At 42.5% G+C, this 21586-nt stretch overlaps 1 protein-coding gene across 1 annotated transcript in view; it reads left to right on the plus strand.

Moving 5' to 3' along the window:
- The window catches only part of Atg10 (autophagy related 10), a 213623-nt gene extending 197101 nt beyond the window's left edge, over positions 1-16522 (plus strand). The window contains exons 4-6 of the mRNA XM_050119845.1: positions 4868-4965; positions 5667-5782; positions 6037-16522. Of these exons, the coding sequence (XP_049975802.1) occupies positions 4868-4965; positions 5667-5766 (198 nt within the window). The 3' untranslated portion in view covers positions 5767-5782; positions 6037-16522. The remainder of the gene's footprint in view (positions 1-4867; positions 4966-5666; positions 5783-6036) is intronic.
- Positions 16523-21586: the final 5064 nt, after the last annotated feature.

The raw sequence follows: 21586 nt of genomic DNA on the forward strand, positions 1-21586 counted from the left end.
ATCTCCTTCTTCAGGTTAGGAAATTTTTCTTCAATGATTTTGTTGAAGAAATTTTCTGGGACTTTAAGCTGGACTTCTTCTTCCTCTATTCCTATTATTCTTAGGTTTGGTCTTTTCATTGTGTCCCAGATTTTCTCGAGACTTTGTGTCAGGAGTTGGGGTTTTGTGTTGATTGTTTAAGGGGTTTTTTGTATTAACGTTTTCTTTGACTGCTGTATCCCTTTATTCTATCATATCTTCTTTTCTCTTACAGCGCCTGTATTCTTTTGGTGAAGCTTGTCTCTGTAGTTCCTGTTCAAATGTCTGACCTTTTCCTTTCCAGAATTTTCCCAGCTTCTATTTTCTTTATTGCTTCTATATCCATTTTCAGATCTTGAACAGTTTCAGTCATTTCCTTCAACTGTTGGTTTGTGTTTTCTTGTATTTCTTTAAGAAATTTATTCATTTCCTCTTTAAGGACCACTATACCATCCTTATATAGTTCATTTTAAGGTTTTTTCCCTTTACTTCAGCTATGTTGGAATACTCAGAGCCTGCTGAGGTAGAATAACTGGGCTAGAATGGAGACATATTGCCCTGGCTGTTGTTGATTGTGTTTTTATACTGACATCTAAGCATCTGAGTTCAGATGATTCTGTGTCTAGGTACTGATTTCTGGATTTGTCTTTGTTGAGTGGATGTTTTGCTCCTGGTTTCTGATTCCCCTCTGGGTTTTCGGAGACTGTGATGACTGTAATGGCCTCTTTTCCTGACCTGCTCAGCTGCTGTGCGAATATTTCTTTTAACACATCTTCAAATCCACCGATTCTTTCTTCTCTCATCTCACATCTGGTGATGAATTTACATCTCTGTCTGGTGTTTCACTGAGTGCAGAATTTACACTGACTTTTACCTGGGATTTGTAAACATACTTTAAATCTTTATCAGTATAATATGAATTCTTGGTAAAGCCAACAATTTGGCCCACCCAGAGTCCATTTTTATTTTTGAATACATTGCCCTATGTGTTTCCTTTATGTATTGCCATAAATTTCTTTGAAAGCTTGACACTTGGACAGAATATTAAAGCAAACTAGGATTCTAATAGCTTCCTCTGAGGGCTGTCTTTTGCTATTGTTGCTTCCTCTGAGGGCTGTCTTTTTGCTATTGTTGCTGTTGCCCCTGCTTGTTTTAGTAACTTCTCTGTGTTTCATCTTCAGAATGTGCCTCCCCTATATCCATCGAGATGTCTGTTGTTTTCATCGTTGCTAGTTTGGTTTTGGTTTGTTTTGAGACAGGGTCTCACTGTGCTTCTCAGACTGGTGGGCCTCATGATCCTCCTTCCTCAGTCTCCGAAATGGTGGGCCTCATGATCCTCCTTCCTCAGTCTCCGAAAAAGGTAAAGTTATATACATGGTCTGTCTCTGTGTCTGGCTTTTTATTCTCATTTAAAATTTTTAGCCTGTCTTCCCCAGAGTGGCCCAGCTGTATCTGAACAGTTTTACAGGTTGATAGAGATTGTGTTCAAACGCATCGAGCCCATAGAGCTTCCCTCTTTTGCCACTAGCTAGGGTGCAGGTGAAACCCACTCTGACTTCAGACACTGTTCAAGCCGGTCATGGCTCTCACTTCCTGGCAGCCCTAGGTCTCTCCTGCGTTGTGTTGTTCCATCAGCAGAGATGCCTGCGAGCCTTCCTTCCCTCCTGCAGCTGCCTCCTGTCCAGGATCCCTCCCTAAAAATGTGTGCCTTACCAGCTGCTCGCCTCAACCAGAAGTGCAGCCTCAGAGCTGTGGCACCCCTTCTTTAGGTCTGATTTGAGATTTGTCTCAACAGTGCTTCTGGACAGTGGACAGAGATCAAATCCAAGCCACTGGCAACACAGCTGCTACCTCTTAGAACCAGAGAGGGGAGCCAGGGGCTGGTGCAGGGGAAAGGAGATGTTTCTAAGCAAGCTTTCTTCTGTTTCTGATCTGAAATCATTGAGTTTAATCATAAATTATACTTCCCAAAATTTTTATTTGCCTTCAGTTTTTGGCTTCTAGTCCCCAGACAGAGTCTGTGTGACTTGATGCTTGACCTGTTTCCTCAGGTTTGTGCTTACTTTGGGAGGAGAGGAGTTGCTAGCTTATTTTGCCACAGTTGAAGGTTTGTCGCCCCCCCCCCCGTGGTTATTTCTTTCCCTTTTTTGCAATATTCTTATTAATTATTTAGGAATTTTATAAATGATCTAGGTGTTGTGACACATGCCTTTAGTTCCAGCACTTAGGAGGCAGATGCAGGTGATATCTGGGTCCAAGGCCAGCCTGGTCTACACAGAGAAACCCTGTCTCAAAAACAACAAAAAGAATTTCACAAATGTATTTTTATCATCTTTACCCCCATCTCCTCCCCCTTATCACCACCCCCAGGCCTTCTCATCCAACTTTGAAATTATTTTTTTCTTTTTTCCCCATCAAGTCCAGTTTGTGTTGCCCGGCTGGTCTTGGGACTGACGCCTTTCCTAGTGTGTGGTCAGCCCATCAGGGTCACATATTTAAGTGACTCTCTTTCCTCCAGTAGCTATTTCGTGCCGTGGAGCCTGAGCTTATAATGATATTACATATGTACTCTTCCCCTCTCTGCTGGAATTTGTCTACCTGGAACTTGTGCTGGTTGTGTGCCTCTGTCACAACCACTGCGAGTTCATGTGCATCTGCCCTCTAGGGTCTGGAAAACACTGTTACCCTGATGTTATCCACCACCTCTGACTCTAACAATCCTTCTGCTCCTTCTTTGAACAAAGATCCCTGAATCCTGAGGGAGAGGTGTGATACGGATTTCTGATTTATGGCTGAGCACTCTACAGTATTTTGTTCTCTAAATGTTGATTGGTTGGGAGTGTCTGTGTTAATTGCCATCTACTGCAAGGAGAAGCTTTTCTGCTGACAGTTAAAAATGTTCTGATCTATTCAGTATTGTAATAAGTCATGAGAATCATTTTAAAAACTATGTGCATTTAGCAGAATAATAGTATTGGGTTTCCTCCTGGGATATATCTAGCTACAGATTTTTGGCCCCTTTAATAATCCAAGGTATGGATTCCATATAGTAGGTATGAGCCAACCAGAAGTAGTGGTTGATCCCATAACCTGTGTGCCACTATGGCACCAGTAGTTGTAGTTGGCAGGATTCATATCTAGGTGAGATTGAGGCTTACATTTCTTTTCTGGCAGCATGCATAGCACCTTCTAGCACCATGAACACTGCCCTGTAGGTGAGTACCAGTTTGGTGTCCCCATGTTCTGTGACTAAAGCATATGGAGTCTTCAGCAATGAGGTCTTCCCATCAAGTTACAGCCAGGAGTATTCTGTAATATTCTGGCAATAGTCTGTAATGTTTGGCAGTCAGTGTCACCCCATTGCACAGCATCTCAAAAACAGGCAATTCATTTCTGATACTGGGGTATTTGCTAGCATAGGATGTCTGTTTGGGGTATTGCCCTCCCATTGTAGGGTAGCACAATTAAACCTCTTTTTATATGTGTATAATTATGTAATATTATAAAGTTTCTGTAGTAGTAGGTCTCCATATGGTTTTTGTCAAAGATCATTAGTATTAGTTTTATCCCTGCTCATGTTCCTCCATTACCCTGCTTGCCCATGCCTACCCCAATTTAACCCTTCTCATCCCATTGTTTCCCTTTCAAAACAGTTCTCTGAACTGAACTGTGTCTATGAGTCTCCCGGGTTGTTCTTTTGAGGTCTTGTAAAATGTAGGCTATACTCCTCTTAGAGACAAACCCTCAACTATATAATGAAACAGTTGTTCATGAGTTAATAAGAAGTCCTTCAGGAAAACTAGTGTGTGTGTGTGTGTGTGTATGTGTGTGTGTGTGTGTACATATTTATGTAAATGGCTTTGGTTCCTTTACTAACAAAGAGGTAAGAGAAATGCTTCATTCTGGTTGTCAAGTTACTGGTGTTCCTGTATATCACTGGAGAAAAATTAAAGAATAATTATAAGCCAAAGAGAAACATGGCTAACCAAGGCAGAACCAAAGAAATTCATCTAATTTATAGAGTGTAAGTGGCATGTGTGCCCCACTGTGTTTGACAGTAAATCAGTGAATAGCTCCTTTTCACGGCCTTTGGCATTTTTTGGACTATAATTGTGTTTCAGAGTAGAAAGTCAACCTGAATGTTAATCAGTGACTTGGAATGTAAGATCAATGTTTATCTTAAAAGAACAGAGCTGATGATATAGCTTAGTAGATGTATTAGTCACTGTGAAGAGACACCATGAAACTCTTACAAAAGAAAGCATTTAACTGGGAACTTGCTTACAGTTTCAGAGGTTTAGTCCATAATCATTATGGTGGTGAGCATGGTGTCATGCATGCAATAGATGAAACTCATCCTGATCCTCAGGCCAAGAGAGAACTTGTGGCTGGCAGGATTTCAAACCTCAAAGCCCACTCCTTGTAACACACTTCCTCCACAAGGCCATACCTCCTAATCTGACCCCTCTAATCCTTCTCAAATAGTGCCACTGTGTGATGGACAAGCATTCAAATATATGACCCTAAGGGGTCCACTCTCAATCAAACCACCGCAGTGGGTAAAAGCACTTGCAATCAAGCTTGATGATGGGGGGTCAAGCCCAGGACCCCAGTGGCAAAAGGAGAGGAACAACTCCTGCAAGTTATCCTCAGATAGCCACATGGCTACATGCGAGCATGTACACATGTGCTTGTGTGCAAACAGGCATGCGTGCATGTGTACTGTGTGTGTGTGTGCACACACGGAGGGTGAGGGAGAGAGAGAAATGGTGTACAAATTCTAAACAATTAAAAAGAAAAGCAGATTAACTTTTTTGAAGTAGTTCGGTGACAGCTTGAATTGTTGCAGGAACATCCAATACTTGGGCAACCATTTTTTGTTCTACATCCCTGCAAGACAAATGAATTCATGACTGCTGTGCTGAAAAATTCGCAGAAAATCAATCGGTAAGAAACACCTTCAAGACACATTGTACTCTACTCTGACTTTAAAAGTATAAATCTTTTCACGCGACTCTAAAAGCCAGGCTAAAATAAGAAATATTCTTTCTAATGGTAATGGTGAACACATTGATTTTGGCCGTGTGCTAAGTGTCCTGATTTTTAGATCTATGAACACATTGGGCTTTTCTGACACCCTAGAAACTGAATACCACTGCTTTACTTAGTTTCTGACACCCCAGTAACTGAATACCACTGCTTTACTTAGTTTCTGACACCCCAGTAACTGAATACCACTGTTTTACTTAGTTCTCAGACAGGAGAGCTGAAGCACAGAGGTGCTAGGTGAGTCTGCTGACGTCGCACAGCTAGTTCCGGGTAGGCCTGGGACTGGAATACAGCATTTTTAGCCCAGCACCACTGTTTTAGCTACCGATTCAGCCAGCTCAACAACTGCTTACATTCAAATAAGAATCAGAGGCCCAATTCTGTCTTGCCTTCAGCTACCTTGGTGAGAGATATCCCTATACTCAGGATCACAAGTCCAGCTTAGCTTACACCATGTGACTGACACAGGGATTCTGGGATGCCAAGCAAGCCCAAGTGTGGGGGAAGGCCTCATTTCTCTTCCTTTTGGCCACTCTCTGTTTCTCCATCCGAAACTATGACTCAGCATTTCTATTACCTATGCCTCACTTCTTTTCTAGAAATGTCAACTACATCACATCATGGATGAGCATTGTGGGGCCAGTTGTTGGTCTGAATCTACCTCTGAGCTATGCCAAAGCCACATTGCAGGACAAGTGATCTGTTGATGAGCAAGGTAAAGAGCAAAGCCTTCTTCGTTGTCAGAAAGATAGTGTCTCTCTTACCCTTAGCCACATCTCGTGTCTAGGGTCAGTTTGCATCGTCTTTACTGGACTGGGCCCTGGCTAGTTCTTTAGTGTTCCAGTTATTTCAGAGGTGCCTTACCTTGCTACAAAGGACACTCACACAACTGCAACAGTGGGTGGTTTTATCTTTATGGCCAATATTCTGGAAATAGACTTTACTGCCCTCCTTCATTCTCTGCTTTAGTGTTGTTTTGTTCCCCAGGCTTCTGCTGATCCTAGAAACTACAGCATGGAGAGCACCAAGGGTGCACCTGAGAAGCCTCAGTGTCTATGGAACTGGGACTGCAGAATCTCATGTCACCAAGATTTGATGCAGATTTCTTTCCTTGGGAAGAAAGCATCTGCAAACCTGTTTGGAAGAGTGGTTGTGTGAAGGAACACATCGCAGATTCAGATCACTGTAACTATGAAGAATGAATCTAATCCAGTGACGTTGTACTGCTGACCTCATCAGGGCTCGCACAGGCCCTTTTCCTCCAGGCACAGTTCTTTTTCTGTTGTGGAGCTTGGTGGAGTAATGTATTTGTGTGTTTGGTTTTGCATAAGATGAATGGAAATTGCCAGGCCGTGGTGATGCGCGCCTTTAATCCCAGCAGAGGCAAGTGGATCTCTATGAGTTCAAGGCCAGCCTGGTCTACTGAGTGACTTCCAGGACAAGCTCCGAAGCTACACAGAGAAACTGTCTCAAAAAACCAAAGAGAGAGAGAGAGAGAGAGAGAGAGAGAGAGAGAGAGAGAGAGAGAGAGAGAGAGAGAGAGAGAGAGAGAAGATGTCTGGAAATTAAAATGTAGAACTTACTTGGCTCTGGAAATTTATTTTGTAAAAATAACCCGTCTTAAATTATTCTCCCACAATCAATCTTAGTAGCAATGGATTATTTCTCTATAACTCCCTCAAAATGCATGTGTGTGTATGTGTGTGTGCGTAAAAAAAATAGATACAAAATAAAGAATAAATTATCATTTTATTATAATAATATGTTTTACAAGCAAAGTTTGACAAGATAACTAGGGGCTTTTTACATAGTTATAGGAAACATTTAGGCATTGCAATTTCTGATAAAAATAGCACTATCATTTTCCGTCTACCTGCGAGCCCCACAGCTGCTCTGCTGCATTCCTGGAGGCTTTTGTGCAGGGCTTCGTAACCTACAACTCCCTTCTTTTCAGTGTGAGAATAACAAGCTGCTTCCCAACGTCGCTGTGAGAGCTACATGAAATCATTAGTGCAAAAGTTTTGAAGAGTGTATACAAATACTAATTAAATGTTCAGCTGCCACATAATCGGCTGCTATTAATTCAATCTGTAATATGGTCCGTAGCCAGCAAGACATTAGGACAAACCTTGTCTGGAGGAATCAGAGTGTTTTTACATTTTTGTTTTCTAGAAGATGAAATCAAGTGCAAAATACAAGTGGTGTAGTATAATACAAACACCAATGATAGTGTTTCTTCCATGAAGTGTGCCCCGCAGACACCCAAGCCACCTTCTGGAATAGTCTGTCTGGGCTGACTTTGTCAGCCACATTCCCTAGAAAACCTCTACTTTTGATTAACTTTTACCGTAGCATTGATTTGTATCCTATCAGTGCCAGCAAGCCCTTGTCATTTCTCTGCAAAGTAGATTGCTTCCTGATGTTTATCAACACAAGGTTCCATCATAACCCATTATGAGTTGAAAATACCGTAAACAGAAGGTGTGTTTAATATCTGTAACATATTGAACATCACAATTTAGCATAACCACTTTTTCTTTTTAAATTTTGTCTGCATATAAGCATGGGCCAGGGCACTTGCCGCAGAGTAAATGAGGAGATGAAGGGACAGGGCTCTCCTTCCGCTGTGGGTGCACTGGAGATCAAGCTCAGGTCTTCGGGCCTAGCCACCGTGCCTTTGCCCACTGACCTACTGCACTGGCATTAGCTGACTTTGAATGTACTCAGAACACTTAACCTGAAGTTAGGCAAAATTGCCTTTAAAAATACTATTGTATAAAAGTGCTGAATATCTAGCATTTTGTAAATGTTATGGGATATGAAAGCACAAAACACAATACTCAAAAGAAGAAGCCTGATAACACAATACTGTAGAGTACTGTTTTGTTATTATTAAATTTCTTTCAGCCAGTGGTGACACACGCCTTTAATCCCAGCACTCAGGAGGCAGAGGCAGGCAGATCTCTGAGTTTAAGGCCAGCCTGATCTACAGGGAGTTCCAATACAGCCAAGGCTACAAAGAGAAACCCTGTCCAAAAAAAAAAAAAAAAAAAAAAAAAAAAAAAAGGGTGGGAGGAAAAAAGCTTCTTTCAAAGAGTATATTTTGATCTTTAATCATGTATTTCTCCTCCCTCCATTTCTCAGACCTTTCCTACACACCAAACTTTATGTTCTTTTTCTTTCTTTATCTTTAGAAAAATTAAAAAATTTTAAAAGAAATAGGAAAGAAAACAAGAAACACACACAAACAAAACCTATAAAAATAAAAATTGAAATAAACAAGCAGATAAGACAGAAAAAGAGAGAGATGTCCAAACAAAGCAAAATGAGATTAAAAAAAAAAAAGATACCACTGAGATTTTGTTTTTGGTGTGTGTGTGTGTGTGTGTGTGTGTGTGTGTGTGTGTGAGCGTGTGCGTGTGTGTGTGTGTGTGTGTGTGTGTGTGTATTGGCCAACTATTCCTATGTATTGGCCTACCCCTGACATGTGGTTACTATGTCTGGTTAGAGTGGGCTCCTGTGTCTGCTCCTGCTCCGAATGCTAGAACCCCATCTGGCTGTGCCTGTGCAGGCTCTGTGGATGCCGCCAAAGTCTCTGTGAGTCCCTATATGTACCAGGCCTGTTGTGTCCGAAGATACTGTTCTCTTGACATTGTCCACCACCTCTGGCTCTCACAAGTTTTCCTCCCTTTCTGCATAGTTCCTTGAGTCTTGATGAAGGCATTACATTTAGGGTTGAGTGCTTCAAATTCTCCACTCTACACTTTGTCCAAGGTTTTGGTTCTTTAGTTTCATGCTCTCCTCAGCTTGCTGTCAGTGACTGTCACAAGGCAGTATTGAAATGCATATCACTAGCCCTGGAAAAGATCAAAATTCAAAGTATGGTTTCTGCTGCCTGTGGATCATCATTTTACACCTTCATGAAGTAAAAGATTGTCCAACTGCACTACTGTAAGTCGGTTTGTCTGTATAAGAAAAGTAAGAACATTTAGACCTTTTTCTTTTTCAATACAATGACAGCTACAGTTTGAATGACATTCAAAAAAAATCTTCCTGAGGTTATACGGAAGAGTTATCCATTAACAGCTTTGACAGAGGAGATTTCCAGAGAGCCTAGAATTGATAGCGTTGCCTGGTTATTAGTGGCCATGCAGATTTCTAATGAAAAGCATCAGACTGAGCAAGGAAAAATACAAAATGCACAATTTAAGGAGAAAATGGGGTACCAGGAAATATAATTATTCCCACTGGGCAAGAATAAGAACACTACCACAATTTTTAGCCAAATTTGAAGTGAGCTTTATTAAATATTGGCCAGGATGATGGACACTGGCCAGGATTCTCAGAGAACAGCTGCAAATTTCGTTTGTCAGGTGCTTATAAAGGCAAAACCCACAAGGCCATTCATACAGTCAGGGCAAGCATACACCCTGATGTAGTTCCTGCCTACGTGTAATCAAGCACATTCTTTGCTGTTACAGAATATTCCTTTACACTGTGTGTGATGATTGGTATAATAAAGAGCTGAATGGCCGTTAGCTAGGCAGGAAGAGGTTATGTAGGACTTCTAGGGACAGAGAGCTCTGGGAAGAATAAAGGAGGAATTGCCAGCTAGACTTTGAGGATGTAGGATGGGCAGGACAGAGTAAAGGGAACTGAGTCACGTAAAAAAAAAAAAAAAAAAAAAAAAAAAAAAAAAAAAACAGATAAAAAGGCATGGGTGACTTTAAGTTATAAGAACTAATGAGACAAGCTAAGGCCAAGCTTTAATAACTAATAATAAGTCTCCGTGTCATTTTTTTGTAAGCTGGTGGTCTGAAAAAACTCCACCTACACTTTGTAGTTGAGGCAACCAACCTTGTTTACAAAAGTAAAAACATGTATCTTGTTGTATGTGAACAGGCCCCAAATTCCAGGAAATTGAGTATCCTTTGGCAAGTAAGGTTTACAGGTTTATCTTTCCTTGGATGAGTAGAGTTTACCAGGTTAGAGGCATTTTTGTTCTATAGATCCCTTAAGCACAGTAATCAAAACTTAAAACATAAATTTAACCCTCTTAATTCCTGTGTTCAAGGAGATAACAGATTCAAGAAAAGCCAAGTGCTAAAGGGAGTGGTAGCCTCAGGGAAAGACCCTACCCAGCTAAGCTTCCAACTTAAATTAAAGAAATAAGAAAAATTTAGGTGTGGTGGCCATAACCTTTACCCCAGCATTTGGGAGGCAATAGCAGGCAGATTTCTGAGTTCAAGGCCAGCCTGGTCTACAGATTGAGAACAGTTCGAGGACAACCAAGCTTAGACAGTGAAGGAAACCATCAAAATGCAGAAAACTGGTGAAAATGTATTTGAATGAAAGGGCCACATTCCAGCCCCAGCAAACAGCAGAACTTGATATCTTAGGTTCTGGTTTTAGAGTCAAGGATTCGAGAAAGAGTTTATGAAATCTACCTCCACGACTAAGGAAAGCTGCTGACCAGGCACGGGGCAGGGGTGTTCCTGCATGGAGACCCAGAGAGGCCATTGCATGAGTCTGTAAAATCCAGGCAAGCCTGGATTGCCTTGGAGAACCCAAAATGTTGAAGATGTCAGAGCTGAGGGATACCTGCTGAGGAAAGCTGCTAACAGGGAGGGGTCCAGCTCAAGGGAAAGAAGTGTGTCCAGTCAACAAAGCTGAACGGAAGTTGCAGATCTGAAGAGTGCTTTAACATCAGATATGGAGAGGCACAGTTTGGAGTTGCCCAGCTGGTTTTTGCTCTTGCTTTGGTCCAGTATTTCCTCATTATGACTCTTCCCCTCCCAATTTATATCCTATGTCATTATATGTTGGAAGTATATGATTTGCTTTTTTATTTTGATTTTATAGGGACTACAGTTTAGAGATTGTCATGAGTCTCAGAAGAGACTTTTGAACTTTAGACTTTTAAACATTGCTGAGACTGATAGACTGTGGGGACTTTTGCAGTTGAACTGAATGTTTTTTTGCATTATGATATGCATACAAGCCTGTAGGGACCAGGGAGTGAAGTGTGGTGCTTTGAAAGAAAATGGTCCCCATAAGTTCATAGAAAGTAAGCATGGCCTAACTAAAACAGACTCCCCTCCCAACAACAGAATAGTAACTAAGACAATAGGCCCGCCCCTTACCCCACCTGTGCTTCCTCACATACCTGCTTTCCGCAGTGCGTTAAAGCAGCAGAAGGTGTTGGCCAAGTGCAGCTGACCAACCTTGAGCTTTCCAGCCTCCAGAACCAGGAGTCAAAATAAACCTGTTCCATTATGAATCAGTTTCAGAAGTTTTGTCACTGCAAGAAAATCAGAGCCAGAGATGGCTTAGTGGGAGTGGGATCTGTACTTAGGGTGAGATAGTACTCCTCTGGGGAGGCGTGGAAATCTATAAAAGCGCTGCAGTCCACATCTGCAAGATAAGTTCACATCTTATCTCCCTAATGTGAACAAAATTCTCATCAGATCATTTCCCAAACCTATCCTTGTGTGTATGTAGTGTGTGTGTGGCGGGGGGTGGGGGGGTATTCTGAATAACGCACTTTCCTGGAAATACTAGTTCTTCTTTGCTAACAAGCTCTGAGATGTTAACCTACCAGCTCAGGCCTAGTTTAGGTTTGGATTTGGTTCTGTCAGTACTGGGGATTAAACCTAGGGCCTTGCACATGTTAAGCAAGCTCTTCTTAGCTTCTTTTTTACTCTTTATTTTGAGAAGGGTTGCACAGGCAGGTCCTAAACTCTTGATCCTCTTGTGCCAGCCTCCCTAGTAGCTGGCACTACAGGTCTGTGCCCCAAGACCTGACTTACCAGGAGCTTTCAGTGGTCACCCATTCACTTTGACCCCCCCCCCCTTGTTCATTTTCTATCATAAGTCGTTGAAGGTGAGGACACTATTTTGGGTCCAGCCATTAAATTCCAGGAATCATCCAACAAAAATATAGTCTGTATGTAAAAATAGAAAATAAAATTAGTAAATATATTGAGAAAGAAAGGGCATGGAGTTAGGCGGGTTTTGAAGAGTTAGGGGAGAGGAAATCGTGATCAGAATATATTGTATGGAAAACTTTTTTTTCTATTAAAAAGTAGGGGTCTTCTAGCACTCAGGAGGCAGAGGCTGGCAGATCTCTGAATTTGAGGCCAGTCTGACTTATATAGCAAACTACTGGCTAGGACTACATGGTGAATATGTGTGTGGAAGAGAGAGAGAGACAGAGACAGAGAGACAGAGAGACAGAGACAGACAGAGACAGAGAGAGAAGAGAGAAAAGAAAGAAAAGGAAAAAGGGGCCTTTGCCTCTCTTGTTAACATGATGGATCAAGAAAGGCTCCTGCCTGCAGTGGGGATGGGGTTCTCTGGTCTGCAGTGAAGATGGGGTTCACCAGTTCACAGTGGAGATTCTCCAGCCAGTGGGAAAAACGGAGCAGGTTATGATCCGAACAAAATGGGGTTTTCTCACTTTTCTGTCCGTGATAGCGTCAGCTGTCTCCATGCTCCTGAGGTAGCAGGATGTGGGACTCTGCTCTGTAAAAACATCCTTCGCTTAATCCACAGTGATGTTCCAGTGAGTCTTTTAAGTTGAAGTTAAATCAAGAATAAGGAAAAATTCTTGGAGATATTTATCCTACTTGTATCATATGGGAATGTCCATCCTGTCCCTCCAATGCTAGGTATTGCCATGGCCTTGCATATGCTAGGGAAGTGATTTACCACTGCGGCTCTCATCTGGAATTTTTTAAAAATATACTTTATGTGTATTCATGTTTCATTATGTATATATGTGCACAAATGTGTGCAAGTACTTGCTGGAGCCAAAGGGTATTGGATTCCCTGGAATTGGAATGACAGTTGTGAGCTGACTGATATGAATTCTGGAAACGTAACCTGAGGCCCTCTGCAGGAACAATAAATGCTCTTTTATTTGCTCTATCATTTTTTGAGACACAGTGTCTTTGTGTAGCCCTGGCTGTCTGGAATTTGCTCTATAAACCAGGCTGGCCATGAAAGGTCCACCAGCCTCTGCCTCCAGAGTGCTGGGATTGAAAGTGTGTCCCACCAATGTGAGGCAGCGGAAAACACTCTTAACCCCTAAGCCATCTCCGCCTTCTCACCTGGCATTCTTACATGGGTCAAGTTCCTCGTACAGGCTGAACTCAGAGCTAGGTGCTGGGATGCATGACGGGAAGATGCTGCAGTCCAGTGGAGACACTACACGATACACGCGGTAGTCAAGGCTGGGAAACAGGAAGGTTTTGAAGCAAAGAAATGTGAGTAGACTGATGAAAGACACATCCTCTGTCAGGTCAGGAACAGTAGTGAGGAATGTAGACAGGGATAAAGCTGCCTGCCTACCGGCGCTGTGCCAGAGAGCAACTGAAAGGATAGGAGATGTTAAAGCAACGCGTTGTGTTTTTAGAGAAAAAGTACTTTTACAGTTCTGGGGCTCCATGCAGCTCTCTCACAGAGGTTTGTCAGGATTTTCATCATTGCATGATAGAGTGGAGGATGGCAAGTGGCTGGCTAAGTAGCAAGGACATGGTTCGGGTCTTATCTGGGGCGTCCTAAGCAAAGCCTGCTAGCGTCTCCTGAGTCACCTAAGGCAGAGCATCAAGGCTCTCGGAGCCTCTGTTTTCTGATGTGTCAAATGCCTGAAAATATATTTAATCCAGTAAAATCAGTTTGCTGGTTATTATTAAAAAAAATAAAGACCACATTAAACAGAAAACATTAGCTGTATTTCACATGGTGAAAGTTTTGTTATTTTGTGAACTTTGCTTTCAGCCAGTCATTGGTCCTCAGTGTTGGGATTTGTCCTGGAAAACAGTGCATCACTAGGGGTGATGGAGGTGGGTCTTGTATCTTATCTGTTGCTTTCATTGGTTAACTAATAAAGAAACTGCCTTGGCCCTCATAGGACAGAAAATTAAGTAGGCGGAGTAGACAGAAGAGAATGCTGGGAAAAAGAAGCTGAATCAGAGAGTCGCCATGATTCTCCCACTCCAGACAGACGCAGGTTAAGATCTTTCCTGGTAAGCCAGCTCGTGGAGCTACACAGATTATTAGAAATGGGTTAGACTAATATGTAAGAGCTAGCCAGTAAGAGGCTACAGATAACGGGCCAGGCAATGTTTAAAAGAATACAGTTTCCGTGTAATTATTTCGGGCATAAGCTGGCCATGCGGGTGGCCGGGTGCCAGGGACTCAGCCTCGCCGCTCTTATCACTACAGAGGGGCTTCATCCATGGGTGGGTCTCATTAGGAGATGGTACAGCCGCTGCACACAAGGTTAAGCTGCAGATGCTGTCGTGTATGTGGCTTTCTCACTGACTGAGCTGTCTTCAAGCAGCATGGCTGTATGTATGTGGTCTGTGTATAAATGTGTATAAAACTATTTAGGCAATGCATGTGTCTGTGGAAGTAGGGTGGGTATGTGCTGGTTTGTGATACAGACAGATTTCCAACTCCAAGGAACAGAGACCTGAAAGTGACCAGGCACATTAGTTCCTTCCACTTCAGAAACCATGTCATGACCTTGTTTCTGCAGGCCAGTGCGTTGACGGCCACTACTATTTAGTCAGTACTTAACTGTTCTTGTGCCCACGGCCCTGGTTGCTCTCATGGACAAATCTGAATCTGCCCCTCTGCATCTGAGTTTTGTTGTTTTTAATACAAGGTCTCACACTGTAGTGCTAGGAAGCCTGGAAATCAGTATGTAACCTATGCTGGCTTCAAATCCACAGTAATTCTCCTGCCTCGGCCTCCAAAGTCTCGGATTACAGGTGTAAGATAACATGCTCACATTATATATCAGTATTTTTTAGGGTATATTAGTAAGTGTTTTTACATTTTTTTCTCTTCAGTTTGGTCGTGTTCTTTTAGAACAGTGTACTTGCTTTATGGCAAGCCCTTGCTTTACCATTTATGGTGTCCGTGGCGACATCTAGTGGTCATGTTGCCAGTGCCCTTCAGTGCCAGTCCTTTGTGTGTTCTAATTAGTCTGTATAATAATAAACCTATAGTGCTATGGTGCTTTCTTGGATTCCTTTCAAAGTTGTTACGTGGCTTCAGGAAGCCACAACTAGTTACCAATAAAGCTGTTAACAGAGGCAGTCTGAAGTGCTAACAGGGAACTGTAGCCCAGCAAATCTGCGCATCTAGTAACTACCATTGCCCGGCTTTGCATCATAAGTACCTCAGCACTCAGTAAGTAGCCGTTGGATATTTGAATTGCATAGGTAATCACCAAGCCAGGGGATGTAGGTTTAAAAGACAGAAATTTGATCAGAGACAGAAAGGCCAAGAACATTTAAAAAGTAGCCATGAATAGAATCCAATAGGGCATCGTCAATGGGTTTTCACCTACACCTACAGTGAGGCTATCAGTATCTATAATACCAGCACTTAAGAGGCTGAGGCAGGAGTAGTGTCATAGGCCACTGTTATTTACAATACTAAAATCAAGCCAATAAGTGCAACCAAACCAAACCAGAATGGGCAGGTGCACTTTACAGGTTCCATGGGATGGATCAGTAATACTGTTTGTTCGCATAGGCTCATTCACGGGCTGGGAAGTTGGAAGTGATGTTGAGGTGGAACCTAGTGAGGTGGAACCTAGTGATGTTGAGGTGGAACCTAGTTGCGGTGAGGAGACACCATGACCATGGCAACTCTTATTTTTAAAAACACATAATTGGTCAGCTTTCATCATGGTAGGGTACACGGCAGCACTCAGGCAGAACATGGTGCTAAGGAGTGGAGCAGAGAGTTCTGTGTCAGGATCAGCGGGCAACAGGGAGAGAGCCACTGGACCTGGCTTGGGCCTTTGAATCCTCAGAATCCACTCCCAGTGACACACTGCTTCCACCAAGGCCACACCACCTGCCTAATCTTTCCCCGCTAACTAAGAATTCAAACATCTGAGCCTATGGGGGGCCATTCTTAGCCCAATCACCACAGACCTAGTGGAAAGTAACTATGTCAGGCTCCACCCCCCGTGAATGGATTAACGCTGTCCCATAGGATCGGGCCAGGCAGAACTTTAGGGATACATTAGTTCTCTTGAAAATTGTTCTCTGGACCCTATACTCCCCTGAGTAGGATCTCTCACTTGTACGTACTCCCTCTGGTGAGATGCATTCCACTGTGATCTCACCAAGGTTAGTCAAGTGCCAGTGTCCTGCTCTTCAATCTCTAGAGCTGTGAGCTGAGTAAACCACTCTTGTGTATGAGGTACCAATGTCTGGTGTATGGATAGCGGTGCAGATGAGACTAAGTCATCACCCACAGACCCTCACCATTGTGGGAACATTTTATAAGTGATATGAAACTACATTCAACTAGACTCTGTTTGCAACTGTGATTAAAGTGGAAAATTTGGGAGCAGGAGGGATGGCACATTTGTTAAAAGCACTTGCTGCCGTGGCAGAGGACCCAGGTTTGGTTACCATCAACCATGCAGAGGTCTACAACCAGCTTTATCGCCACGTCCTGGCTGTTTTGTTTTTTTGTTTGTTTGTTTTGTAAACTTGACACAAGCTAGAATTATCTGAGAAGGGAACACAACTGGGAAAATGTCTCCATATTGGCCCTTAGGTAAGCATGTGGAACATTTTCTTGATTAATGACTGATGTGGGAAAGCCCAGCCCATTGGTGCTAGCCTAGGCAGATGGTCTTGGGTTGCATGAGAAGGCAGGATGATTGAGGTGGGAAATAGTACCCCTTGTGTGAGTTACACTTCAGTTCCTGCCTTCAAGTTCCTGCATGAGTGTCTGCCTCAACCTCCCTCAGGAATGGACGCCACTTGAAGTGCAAGATGAAGTAAACCCTTTCCTCCCCATGTGACTCTTTATTTTTTATTTTTATTTTTTTATTTTTTTTGTTTTTCGAGACAGGGTTTCTCTGTGGCTTTGGAGCCTGTCCTGGAACTAGCTCTGTAGACCAGGCTGGTCTCGAACTCACAGAGATCCGCCTGCCTCTGCCCCATGTGACTCTTCATTGTGAATTTGACCTAACCATAGAAAAGTAACCAACACACTCTAGCTCTAGGGAATCCAGCACATTCTTCTGCTTTCCATGGGCACTGCACACATATGGTGTACATACACACATTAAGGCAAAATACTCACGTTAAAAAATCTCTTAGAAAATAAAATGAAAATTTACTATTGTTAAGTCTTGCTCACAGTTAAACAGAATTACATAGTAGTTTCTAAATGACTTTTAAAAATCTAAAGATAAATTAAGAACATATTTCTAGAAAATAATATGTGCACTTACACACATGTACATGCACACATAATCAGAAAATTCATATGGCATCAGGATGGTCCTATACCCCTTAAGTGTGCACACTATGGCCAAGAGGCAAAGGAGTACAGTAATGGGAAATACATATGCAATGTGCAAAATACAGAATGAACAGAATCATCTAGTAAGACTTAAGAGTCTTGAGTGGGGCTGAGGGAAAGACCGGGACATAAAATGTCCACTGTGCAAGCATGAGGACCTTAGTCCAGGTCCCCAGAAGCAACAGCTGGGTGTAATGGCACACAACTGTAACCCCAGTGCTGCAAAGGCAGAGACAGATGGTCTCTGGCTCTCTGGCCAATTAATGAGCTTCCTGGTTCAGTGAGAGACCCTGCCTCAAACAATAATGTGGAGACTGGATAAACAAGGAAGACCCATTTCCAAATCAGGTGTTAAAGGCTAAGACATGCTTCAGCAAGTTCCCACGCTGTGTTCAGTTGTGACTGGAATGAAACACTGTCTAAATGGGGCAGACCCACTGCTGTTCAGGTGAGTGCTACTATTCTACTAAAGGAATGCAGCAATAAGGTGACTCCCAATGATATTCTGCTACCCATAGATCAATGTCCTGTCCAGACATTATCAGAGAAGCTTCTTCCTGCAGGATATGGGAACAAATACAGAGACCCACAACCGGAATGTAGAGACTTGGAACACTCACTCCTAAATGGGATGTCTTCATCAAATCCTTCCCCTCAGGATTCAGTGAACTGAAGAGGATGGAGAAAGATTGTAAGAGCCAGAGGGGGTGGAGGACACCAGGCAAACAGTGTTCTTCAACACAGAACAAGACTGACACACATAGGAACTTAGAGACTATGGCAGTGTATGCACAGGTGCAAGTCAGATGGGATGCCCAGAGGGCAAGGAAACATGAGCCCTCTCCCTGAGAATACTTGCAAAAGAAAATTAGTTTTCCCCAATGGAGTCTCACAGGTATACAAACCACACTCACTGATGGCCCTGTGCCCAGCAGTAGATGGCCGACACAAAATGAACTCAGTGATAAGTTTGGAGATGTATTTGGTTTCATAATGCTCTAATGCTTTTTCTGGGCATTTTCTATCTTGTCTGTTATTATGATTTCTGAGTTTGTGTTTCTACACGTTTTGTGAAATTGTGTATCTGTCTCTGCACTGTGCATCTGTTTCTAGAGCTTTTTTTTTTTAAAACTCTTTTTGTCTCTTTCTTTGGTTTGTTATATTCTGATTTCCAGTGATTTTTTTTTTTTAAATTGGCCTGTTTCCTCAAGAGAGAGAGAAAACAAGCATGGAATTGGGTGGGTGAGGTAGTTGGGAGAATACAGGAAAATATAATGGAGGGGAAAATGTTGTATATGTTGTATAAAAAATTATTTTCACTGGGTGGTAGTGGTACACGCCTTTAATCCCAGCAAAAAAGGCAGGAGGATCTCAGTGAGTTCAAGGACAGCCTGGTCTACAAAGCAAGTTCCAGGACAGCCAGGACTGTTACACCGAGAAAACAAAAACAAATTTTCAACAACAAATAATAAATAAAAGATAGTTTGTGAAGTTAGAACCATGCAATTCTATTAAAAATGAAAGATAAAAGCAACATCTAAAATGCTGTTAACAGAAATTTTCTGAACGTTTCAGTATTTTCATATAAAAACAAACTTTTTATTGATCGTATGTGTATACCTTACTTTCCCTCAGACACCAAACAGAAACTCTTAATACCCAGCATGGAGCTAGGCCTGCACTGGCTAAGTGGCTATTCTACTTGTAAAGCAGTGCCCACTGCTTAGCAATGGTTTGATTTTCCTCAGCAACAAAGTCATTAGAGGACCAACAACTGTTCTGAGCTCAGCAGTGCAACTGCTTGAGCAAATTCCTATGTTTCAAGTATTTCCAGTTTGAGATGAGGTGGCCAGATAGGAGCAATTGTTCCTGAGCAAGACAGTGCAAAGTGACCAGTTTAAAAATGGTGTGGTTGCAAGCCTGTAACCCCAGTATTTAGGAAGTAAAAAAAGAAGAAAAGGGGGGGGGGGACTATCTTTAAGACAGATACAACATACTACAAAAAAGACCAATGGTTACAAGTGGAGAAAGTCAGGAGAAGATTACCTTGGAGCAACTGGAGCATCTATGAAAAAATAAAATCTCCCAGACATTAGAAACTGCTTCTCAAAAGACTTAAGTGTCAAATGGTTTCTGACATCCCTTTGCAGCAGGAACTTGGGGGTGGGGGTTCTTTGTGCTCTGAACTTGACAAAAAGACCTAACAGATTAATAACGGGCTAGATTAACTACTCATTCACAACTGTTTTTTTCTTCCCCGCCCCCACAAGGCAGTCTTTCTCTGTAACCCTGGCTGACCCTCTGTAGACCAGGCTGACCTTGAAATCAGAAACCCACCTGCTTCGGCCTCCTGAGTTGGGATTAAACTGCCAAGCATATTCCCCAATGATTGGATATAACACTATTCAGTTTTGTTAACCCCTGCATAATCAAGACATGAAACTACAAAGGAACCTTCTGGCCAGCCATAGAGGGGGGCACATCTTCCAGGCACTCTCAGGGGCAGAGGCAAACACAACAGCTAGAGGGCTTCAGTGGGGCTCTGCTCCTTCTCATCCCTGTTGACAGCGTCTCCATAGGGTAATCTTCCAGTAAAATAAATGACAACATATAGGATGTAACCTTTTGAAATTGCCTTTTTGTACTCTTGAGATTCATAAAAGCTGCTGCATGTTAACACCAATGTCTTAAAAGTCACACATACGTGTGTGTGGATTTGTGCACCTTGAGTGTGATGCCTCTAGAGGCCAGAAAAGTCTCAGATTATCCTTGAGCTGGAGTTATGTTCTATGGGAGATGGGTGTGAACTCCGGTACAAAAGGTACATTATCTTAAACTGACCCATTTCTCCAGTCCCAACAATAGTTTTTATGGTTAGGTAGTATGCCATTTTTGGATGGATCACAATTTAGCTGTCTCTTCTGTAGACTTCCAATTCTTAGCTGTCATAAAAATATGCACAGGCTTTGTAACTACTTAAAAGAGTTGAATGGCTAAGATACATTTGTAATTTTTAACTTCAGACAAAACTGCCAGTCTCCCCCAGCTGACAGATAAGGCAGTTTCACACTTTTCAAGTAACAGTGTATAGCTATTACTCTTAGTTTAATAGGACTGTCTGAGCTCTAGGAGTGCATACAAGTCCTTTGTTGAACATGCGATTTGAAAATACTTCATGTTACCTTTTAAGGATTTTCAAAATAACAAACTGGATGATCAACATTATAAAACATGTTTTGGGAGTAAGCTCTAAGAATCCTAACTCAGGATGCTTTGTTCTTTAGTCTCACCTTGTGCCTATTTAGAAGCTCAATGTAATTCTACCACTCCTCTTCAGTCCTGATTAACCAAATTTTGTTATCTTTCAACCTTTGCTAACCCCAATTAAGGTATTCTCATTCCACCATACATTTTAGAATGTTTTCTAACATTCCTATTTAAAAAAATAGACTGGCTGAACCTGTGCCTCAGATTTTGAGGGGGGGGGGGTTGATAGGCTTTTATTTCCTGATCCACACTGGCCTCCCAGATGAGATTATAGGTGTGAGCCACCATGCCCAGCCTTCTTGCTCACTGAGAAAAAGCACAGCAAGAGACACAAGCTTCATGCTGAGTGTGAAGGATAGAGCTTTGGCCACCAATATGGATAAGTATGCAGAAGAGGGACCAAAATCGGCTCCACATACTGAAACTGAGAGACCCTTGTAAGTTTGGTACCCAGTGTACTGTGGGGCCATGCAGCTGTTCACAAGATGCTGTTGAGGGTTGTCTGGACCTCAAGACAGAGAAGGGAACCAAGTTTTCTTTGGCTCCAGTTTTTTGGCCATACTTTACCTCAGTGCTGTACTCCACACCTGCAGGCCCAGACTCCCTGGCAGAGTTGATCATGGACATCTCTGCAGCTAAAGGACACCCCCGCCTGCTAGGAAGCATTGTAAGAAACCAAGGTGTGCAGACACACACCACTAGAGTTTTAATCTCTAACCAGACAACGGAACATCCTGTGATCAAGGTTTAAAATGCAAGGAACAGCGAGGAATGGTTTGAGCCAATCAAGTACAAAAAAACATAGCCAAGTGTAAAGACCAAAGCTGTCTTGGGGTAGCCCCCTTCACCCCCCCAGGCCCAAGATCTGAGTTCTAGACCTGCAGCTTCTAAGTGCTGAGCCTTC

The sequence above is a fragment of the Alexandromys fortis genome, unplaced genomic scaffold (assembly GCF_014885135.2).
Source record: "Alexandromys fortis isolate MF-2015 unplaced genomic scaffold, M_Fortis_MF-2015_v1.1 scaffold_132, whole genome shotgun sequence".
Taxonomy (NCBI): Eukaryota; Metazoa; Chordata; class Mammalia; order Rodentia; family Cricetidae; genus Alexandromys; species Alexandromys fortis.